We start from the raw sequence: 9516 nt of genomic DNA, 5'->3' as shown, positions 1-9516 counted from the left end.
AGGCCGCTAGCCGTCTGAGCAGGCAAATATGCTTGGATCCATTGAACATGGCTGTAAGTATATGCACTGTCGGCCGATCGACCTATGGCATCACCATCTTATCCAGATGCAAATTCTTCTTCTTCTTCTTGTGGCCAAGAGAACCTGGATATAGATGGATGGATACCTGAACGAAGAAGGCTGAAGATCCACTGTCCGTGGTTCATATATTACGTCCGTCCACCCGTCTCTGGTGACCACTGATCGACCATTGCAATGCCTGGCGCACGACGACCGAACAGTCACCGTACGTGCATACATAGTAGGACCTCTCATTTGGAACCTGCCTGCAGAATCTAAAGAGAACCCCATCGTAGCCGCAAAGGGCACTTGATTCCTGGCCGGCGTCCTTTCCTTTGATACACGGCTAATCAAACCAACTGTGGACAGAAAATGAGCATCTCCACAATTCAATCTTTTTTTTGACGGTGCTACGGCGGGCTTACGCCGGCCTAAACCATTTTCATTATAGATAAGAGTAGGATACAACACAACAGGTGCAACAGATTGCACACAACACACACCAGAGAGTTACAGGGAACAACGGAGACACAAGAAGAAGAACCAGAAGTGAGTGAGACACACAGCTAACATCAAGAACTGAGCACCTAGGCAGACCGAGAAGAGCAGGAGCTAGCTTTGTTGGATCAGTCGAAAGGAGATCCGCCACCGAGAAGACGTAGAGAAGAAGTCACCAGCTGCTTTGCGATCACTCAGCACCTTGAAGAGCTAAGAGAGTCGCAGCCACCATCGAAGGGCCTCCCACTGCCTAGGCACGTCACGACAAAGAGAGTCATAGACCGTGCCGAAAGGCACTGATCCGCCGAGATAAGGGCATCTCCCCCTCAAACCACATGTAACCGTCCGAACGTGTTTTACCATTCAACGCGGGTCTGTATCTTTCTGCAGGCCGGTCCGAACATACTTCCTCCAATCCATGTTAGTTAGCGCTTGGTTAGTAGTACAACTTTTCGTTTAATCGGTGTCGCCACCACGGAATCCCCCAAGAGCAGAGCAGCCACATTGCCGCTGTGTATAAACACCCACGCCCCCCTCTCGCTCCTTCATTCTTCTCCTCACACTTTTCTATCTCCCTCTCCCTCTGGTCTCTCTCTTTCCTCTGTGTATTGCTTGGCCCATCGGCCATTGCCGTCAAGCAAGCTTGAGGGCGGCGATGAGGAACTCGGTGTCCGATCAGAGCTTCGTCATGGAGAGCGATGACGAGGAGCACCGGCTGGGCGGCAGCGAGGAGGAGGAGGAGTCCGACGGGTCGTCGTCGTGCGGCAGCCCGCGGGTGGTCGAGGCCGCCGGCGGTGGCCAACCCAGCTCCTACGCCAGCCACCAGTGGCCGCAGAGCTACAGGTGCGTACGCACTACGCAGCGGTGGCTCGCGGCAGGATGCAGGCCACGGCCGCATCATGCAGAGCTTCTTCTTCTAATATATCCTTCTAATAGCATTTCCTTGTCTATGGTAACATTTTCTGGTGAGTAGTTTTTACGTACTTATATGAAGCTGTTGCGACAAACTTATGAATTTGACACCTCAAAATAACAAGATGTTTGAATTGTTAGCCTTATTTTTATTTTTTTGAGAAACTGTTAGCCTTAATTAGGATTCTAAACATAACTCTATGCACATTAGTTTCTAGAGGCCGGGGAGGGCCCACGAGCAGACGAACCTGCGGATGGCGTGTGCGAGTGTACGGCCCCATTGACATGTGGGCCCTGCTGCCGCTGCTGTTGCGTAGGCACGATTTTGTCCGTTCACCAGATGTCTCTGTGCTCGTGGGTCCATGGTGGATTGGCCTGCCCACGAGGGAATTCAGATGATAGCTTCTTCTTTTTTGTTTCTTTTATTTACGAGAATATGAAAGCTAAATGATCTGGGGTTCTTTTTCAAAAAAACTAACTAATCGATTTATCATGTACTCCCTCCGTTCCAAAATAGATGACCCAACTAAAATTAGTACAAAGTTGGGTCATCTATTTTGGAACGGAGGGAGTATGTTCATACGTGTGAGCGTCTACATTTGTAGTGTGTTTCTAAAAAAGATAAATCAGGTCGATCCATCAGCTTCGCATAAACTAAATCAGCGACAATTAATATTGTTCGGAGGAAGAACTTAGTTCTTGATCTCACTGCACACTGTCCGCGAATCCAACCGATAACCATGGAGGTGTTCTTCTGTCTTTCATCGGCAACAAAAGTTGAGATCTCCTTTGGTTTGGCGTTGCAGGCAGTCGATGGACATATACAGCAGCGTGCAGTCCCCGTGCCTGAGCGGGTTCCTGGGCACGCCCACACTCAGCAGGCTCTCCAGCTCCTTCCTCGCCACCTCCTTCCGGGGGAAGCCGGCGCCGGAGATCCTCAAGCCGCTCCTGCCCACCGCCCTGATCGCCGCCACCGAAGATGACCATGTCGATGATGCCCGGAAGAGCTCTCACCAGTACCTGCCACCGTCGAGGAAGGCGTCGTCCCTGTTCAAGATCCCCGAGGACCAGAAGCCTCTTGGTGGTGGGGGTGGCCATGAGGTGGGGCCCTATCGTCAGTGCTCCTACACCCAGGGCGTCATGAATGGTACGTACCTATGTTCTTTTACACACACAAAAAAACCTCACACAAGAGAAGGCACATTGTGAGATTCAGAGTTGCAGAGAAATGCAGGTTGCAAATTAATGAAACTAAGGCTGGTTTTGATGATGTGTAACTAGCCGGTTTCAGTTGGATAGAAACCAAAGTTTGATATCATCCTCTTTTTCACCAATTGAGAAAAAAAAATATACTCACAAGGAAAATACAAATTTATATATAAGTCGATTATAAAATGGATTGGAATTTAGTTTGGGAGACCCGGTAATAAAAATAAATCAAAAATTGTCACTGGCTCAGTAATGAAAATATATCAAAAAGAAAATATGATTGAACACCAGATTGTCATGTTAACATGGAAGGATACAGTAGATAAGTCAACTTAAGAGATCCCATCTGCAACCTAGGATGCTCACATTGGATAACATGCGTGCCATGACAAAAAGATGCCATACTTGCTGAACCCCCACATGCTGACACCAAGGTGCAATGTACAGATTCTGTCCAAGAACGAGTTTCCACAGCTGTAGTGTTAATAATATAACACCTAGAATTGCTGATTAGCCCTCAGATTCCGGTCAATTCCCTGTGATGTAGACGTGCACCACATGGCTGATAGGCCAGCACAGCAGTGTCATGTGAGATGGGAACATGGTCATGATCAATAAAATGATTAACTGGACCATGATAGCAGCCCAGGCATGTTGATTGAGATCTGTCAGGAGAAAGAGGAACCTTGTCCTAATCAATCATGCAGTTTACTAATGACATTATTAAACCTTCGATCTTGGGCATCTATCTGGTCATGTGGATATCGAACTGTCAGTGTCAGCACAATTATTTACAACAGGTCTCTGTCTGCCATTTGTTTGGGACTTGTTTCTTTCCATCAATTAGCATGGTAATCAGTCTCCTTTTTCGTGAGTAAGACACTTACTGGTAATTTAGTTGGCTCAGTATATGCTAATGTTCCGACTTGTAAGTTGGAACCAAAACCAAAACAATTCGGGTATCCACTCATCTTGCCTGAACTTCCTACAAAAAATAAATTGTCGGTGAGCATTCTGTATGTCTAGTATATTAATTAACTAATTAAAAGCTTAACTTATTTTCAAGTTGAAAGTTCCACTTGTAAGTAGTTTGAACACTTGAATTACTCGGTTTGCAAATTTAAAATTTGGGTTTATTATGGAATTCCAACTGAAAATACTTCAAACGCCTGAATCTCAAATCATTGTCTGTCACTTGCAGGAGTGAATGTCCTGTGTGGTGTGGGGATCCTGTCAACACCTTACGCCGTCAGGCAGGGTGGCTGGCTCGGGCTGGTGATACTGGCCGTGCTCGCCGTGCTGGCGTGGTACACCGGCGTGCTCCTCCGCCGCTGCCTCGACAGCAAGGAAGGCCTCGAGACCTACCCGGACATCGGCCACGCCGCATTCGGCACCCCTGGCCGCATCGTCATCTCGGTATAACTTCTGCCAAAATCTGATGACCAGCTCACATTTAATTTCATTTCAGTATTACAGAGTACAGTAGAGGATGGTCTTGTGCTAACTCTTGACTCCTTCGTCTTTGCCACCTTCAGATAATCCTGTACATGGAACTGTATGTAAGTACTTCTCATGAAACATTTGCTTGCTGATTTGACAGAATACATTGCTAGATGCTCTGTTTTATGGTGTGAATAATACAGTGAAGTGAATCTAATACTCTGACAAGTATACAAAAACTTCTCTAGAAGTATAATGATATCAACGGCTAGTACTCTTTCCCTGCAGGCCTGCTGCATTGAATATCTCATATTAGAGAGTGACAATCTATCAAAGTTGTTCCCCAATGCACACCTGACTATAGGGGGCTTCACCCTGGATGCCCATGTGTTATTCGCAATCCTTACGACACTCGTTGTCATGCCGACAACTTGGCTTCGTGACCTCAGTTGTCTAAGCTTCATTTCAGGTATTATTTCATTTACCTGGAGCTCATGTGTTTCATCATCTGACCAAATATGTGATATCATCTACTGATTCTGAATTCTGTAGCTGGAGGAGTCGTCGCGTCGATCGTCATCGTCTCCTGCCTCTTTTGGGCAGGGCTTGTTGATCATGTCGGTGTCAACAAGAGCGAAGGGACGGCACTGAACCTCCCTGGAATCCCCATTGCCATTGGCTTGTATGGGTACTGCTACTCAGGGCATGGGGTGTTCCCTAACATCTACTCTTCTCTGAAGAAAAGCAACCAATTCAACGCCGTTCTTTTCACATGGTAACCACACCAAAACCACTGTATGTAAACCACAACATTGTTTGAGAAATCCATGATCTCAGGAGGGGTTTTGTTTGTTGTCAGCATCGCGCTATCTACTGTTCTGTTCGCGGGTGCCGCGGTCATGGGGTACATAATGTTTGGCGAAACCACGGAGTCTCAGTTCACACTGAACATGCCCCCAAATCTTATGTCTTCCAAGATCGCAGTCTGGACTACGGTACATTTTCTTGTCTACATTAGCAAATTAAGTTCATATGGCTCATTTTTTGATAGTTTACAATTTTGTTCTGTTATGAAATGGCTCTTTGTTTCAGTGTAATGTTAAGTTTCTTCCTCTAGCATGATTTACAGAACATATTAAATACACAGGGTTCCTTTTTGTGAGACAAAAAGCACATCATGCTGACTGTATCTTTCATCTTTCAGGTGACAAATCCAATAACCAAATATGCACTTACCATGACTCCTCTTGCCCTGAGTTTGGAAGAGCTGCTTCCTACGAATAGACAGACGTACGGGAACATAATTATGCTCAGATCAGCACTGGTGTTGTCTTCCCTTGGTGTTGCTCTATCTGTTCCATTCTTTGGTAAATATTTTCATCACTAGTAATTATTTGAATAAAAATTGATTTTTGAGTCAAATCTTGCTGGGATTCCTAATTTTCGGATTTAATTGATTTTGCCGCGCCTTATAGGACTTGTGATGTCCCTAGTTGGATCTCTTCTCACCATGTTTGTCGTAAGTTTTTCTTCTAAATTTTAGTGTCGTTTGTTTGTTATTGGTCTTGAGATAGCTAACTGCTCATGCCAAGCGGTACTGCGTTAGTGCCATCTGTTTGTTGATTGTTGTAGCTAACACATGGTACTTTTTAGGCGTATATTCTACCTTGTGCATGCTTTTTGGCCATCCTAAGGAGTACAGTGACTTGGTATCAGGTAAAAAGTCGTTTCTTAGTTTGAACACTTATCTATATTATTAGACCATAACAAGATTAAATGTGATTTCTAATGAAAAGGAAAAGTGGTACCTATATGGGAGACTCGAGGATTGAAATGCATGTATAATGCATAGTTGGTTCATAAAATTTAAATGCACATAATTTTCAACTTTGATTAATTAAGCATTTCTTTTGTATCCCAGTTTTTTATTCATTCAAATAAACACTGAATCTCTCAGCGGAACACATCAGCCTCCATTCTCTACAAATTCAAAAGTTTCACAAAATTATATCATTGTGTTCTTGATCATGCATATTAGCAGAATGGACTCAAAGCTCAAATATCCGAAGACACAATTTAATTAACAAATGCATTATTTCTTTGCAGATAGTACTATGTGTGTTCATCATTGTCGTCGGTCTCTGTTGTGCGGGTGTTGGCACATACTCCTCCCTTTCTAAGATCATCCAAAATTATCAGTAAATCCTTGTGAAGCACGGTGATTTTTATGTACTAAAAGATGAATGTTTTACTTGTTTCTAGTGCTCTTTTTGCAAGACTTTGACAAAAACATGTTATGATAGATAGGATGTACCATGAAAGGAGAATCTGTTTGAGGTTGCTCTCCTGGCCGGAGTACCCCGAAAGTGACTTTACCTCCTTCTTGGTGCATCAATTTTGTTAGTAATGATGAGGTTGGCATCTTCAATTGTGATCCTCATTTTCCCATCTCTTTAATTTGTGGCCTTCGATGCAACATTCAGTGATTGTGAAGTTGATATACACAGTTGTGATCATGTCTACCAGATTTACTACATATCCATTTTTCTAGCTTGCATGTTTTTTCAGGAAGGTACTAGGTAACTTGTATTAAAGGATGCAATGTCCATGTGTGTTTCTTATTATTATCATGCATAAAATGTTGTATCCAAGGCCAAGAAGATCTCACCCATCAAGCCTTTGAAAATGCAAGCAAACCTCGCCCTTCCTCTTTTCATTTCCAAAACAATGCACCCGCGACACCCCCTAGTGCACCACCAACAACTTACCCTCTGTGACAATGGCCAACGTCTTTGTACTGACAAACTATGCCATGCCGACAAGCTATGATTGTAAGCATTAAGACCTCATCCTTGTACCTTCTTTTTATTATAAGTGTTTGAATCATTATTTGCTTTCTGATCCGATCAAAAGCTTGCTAGAGACCATTGCTTCAAGGGAATCTTTCTCTCGTGGGTTCAATAACCCAGGGTCACCTCTGGGGAAATAGGTGTGGGATACTCTTTTTAGTTTCAATACCGGGTCAACAAAAAGGAGATGTCAATTGTGCCACTGGTAAATTACACGAGGGTTAGGCTACTGGGTCCATGAATTGGTAGCGCTTGTACTTCTCGCCACGCCACTAGCAATATGCTATTTGATGGTGTGTGCTCGTTCTGGCACTTCATTAGTATTTGGGCAAATACCAGTGGTGTGTCTCTTTGAAGGCGCGTCACTGGCGTAGATTGCCTATAAGCATTTCTACACTAGTGACAAGATACACTCAATTGCAATCTTTGGGATCTTCTCTTAGAAGGTAATGGTTGTGTGTGTTTTTATCCAGGGCCAAGAAGGTCTCACCAGCCAGGCCTTTGAAAACAAAAGCAAACCTTGCCCTTTCCATTTCCGAAATAGCACACACTCCCCAGTACACCACCACCACCATCACAGGAACCCTCCTACATCTTGACACCGTCTCCACCCAACTCAACCATTATGGTATGCACCATAACCAATATTCGCATCCCACAACGTTCTTGTCCCCTAATTTTGTTCTCCTGCGGAAGCAATGATAGGTAACCCAACCATCGTCAATTACCAATCAATAACCGTTCGAGAGGAAGAACCTGGCAAAAGTACTCATTTCGTAGTTGTCGTCATCTGATTCCCCAGACATGCATCAATAATCAAAGAAGGCGCCCCTTTTAGGCGTAACTGCCCCCACTTACACGCGCGACGTATACGTGCATGGGACATGCAGACGAAATGTAACGTTCGATGCGTGAGTGACGTCTACTCTGCATGGATCATGCAGTGAAATCCATCGCTCCGAGGAGTACATGAGGGGAGATAAACAGACGTCTAGACTGGACCAGAAGCTCACGGAACACCACCACCGTCAAGCCTAACATGAGGGCACCAACATATTTAAAACAAAATGGATTCCCGCGAGCCTCTAGCGAAGATAACCCTGACCTCGATATCAAACAACACAAGTACAACATACCATTTTCTTTGTTAAGAAAGACCAAAGACATGGATCTTCTTGAAAGGTACTTGTTGACTGATTTCTATCCAGTTATGTGAAAACACAAGCAAACGAATGTCAGCATCAGTGATCACCATCAGAGCCCGATCAGATCAGTCATCACGGGGACTCTCCTATATCCTAAGCATCGGCTCCACCCAAGTCAACCATTATGGTAGGCACCATAACCAATATCTGCATGACACGATGGTCTTGTCCCTTAATTCCGTTCTCCTCCGAAAACCAATCCATAACTGCTCGAGCAGAAGAACCCGACAAAACTACCAAGTTTGCAGCCGTCGTCATCAGATTCCCCAGGCATGCATCAATAATTAAAGAAGACATGCCCTTTTAGGCGTAACTGGCCCCCTTACGCATGTGGAGACACACACCAGGCACTCTGAGGTGTCGCGATAGGCGTGAGACGTATACGTGCATGGGACATGCAGACGTTACATAACGTTCAGTACCCGAGTGATGTATTCGCTGCATGGTGTAGGCATGCACGTGAAATCCGTCGCTGCAAGGAGTACATAGAAGGGAGGCAAACAGATGTTCAGACCGAAGCACAAGCTAACGGAACGCCACCGTCAACAAACCCTAACGTGAAGGCGTTGCCATATTTATTACAAACGGCATTTCCAGCTGTGAGGACATTGACCTTGCCGTGAGCCGTCCGTGGGGAAGATAACCCTGACCTCGACATCAAACAAGACTGATACAACATACCATTTTCTTTGTTATTCAGAAAGACGAACGACAGGTATCTCCCAGAAAGGTACTTGTTGACTGATTTCTATATCCAAGGCCAAGAAGATCTCACCACACCAGACAGGTTTTTTTTACAGAGACCAGACAGGTCTTTGAAAAACACAAGCGAACGAATGGCAGCTTCGGTTTCACTACCTGCTGCTTAAGGTATTGTGCCACTGGTAAATTACACGAGGGTTAGGCTACTGGTTCCATGAATTGATGGCGATTGTACTTCTCGCCACGTCACTAGCAATCTGTTATTGATGGTGTGTGCTTGTTCTGGCACGTCACCGATATTTGGGCAACTCATTCTGACACGTCACCGATATTTGGGCCAATACCAGTGGTGTGTCCCTTTGAAGGCGCGTCACTGACGTAGATTGCCATTAAGCATTTCTACGCTAGTGACAAGATACACTCAATTGCAATCTTTGGGATCTTCTCTTACAAGGTAAATGTTGTGTTTTTTTTATCCAAGGCCAAGAAGGTCTCACCAGCCAGGCCTTTGAAAACAAAAGAAAACCTCCACTAGTAGGAAAAGGGGCTTTTACCCCGGTTCATAAGGGCCTTTAGTTCCGGTTCAGGAACCGGGACTAAAGGGTCGTTACTAATGCCCTAGCCCTTTAGTCCCGGTTCTT

The 9516-nt window shown here is 44.8% G+C and overlaps 1 protein-coding gene across 1 annotated transcript; it reads left to right on the top strand.

The window, feature by feature from the left end:
• The first annotated feature begins 1097 nt into the window (after positions 1-1097).
• LOC123172252 (amino acid transporter AVT1C) lies at positions 1098-6806 on the top strand. The gene is made up of 11 exons (XM_044589253.1): positions 1098-1401; positions 2277-2617; positions 3881-4095; positions 4215-4238; positions 4408-4588; positions 4672-4894; positions 4979-5114; positions 5324-5486; positions 5595-5638; positions 5773-5835; positions 6226-6806. The coding sequence occupies exons 1-11, from the start codon at positions 1214-1216 to the stop codon at positions 6319-6321; spliced, it is 1674 nt and encodes a 557-aa protein (XP_044445188.1). The 5' UTR covers positions 1098-1213; the 3' UTR covers positions 6322-6806.
• Positions 6807-9516: the final 2710 nt, after the last annotated feature.

The sequence above is a fragment of the Triticum aestivum genome, unplaced genomic scaffold, assembly GCF_018294505.1.
Source record: "Triticum aestivum cultivar Chinese Spring unplaced genomic scaffold, IWGSC CS RefSeq v2.1 scaffold128631, whole genome shotgun sequence".
NCBI lineage: Eukaryota > Viridiplantae > Streptophyta > Magnoliopsida > Poales > Poaceae > Triticum > Triticum aestivum.
The sequence above is the reverse complement of the archived record's forward strand: the minus strand, read 5'-3'. Positions and strand labels throughout refer to the sequence as shown.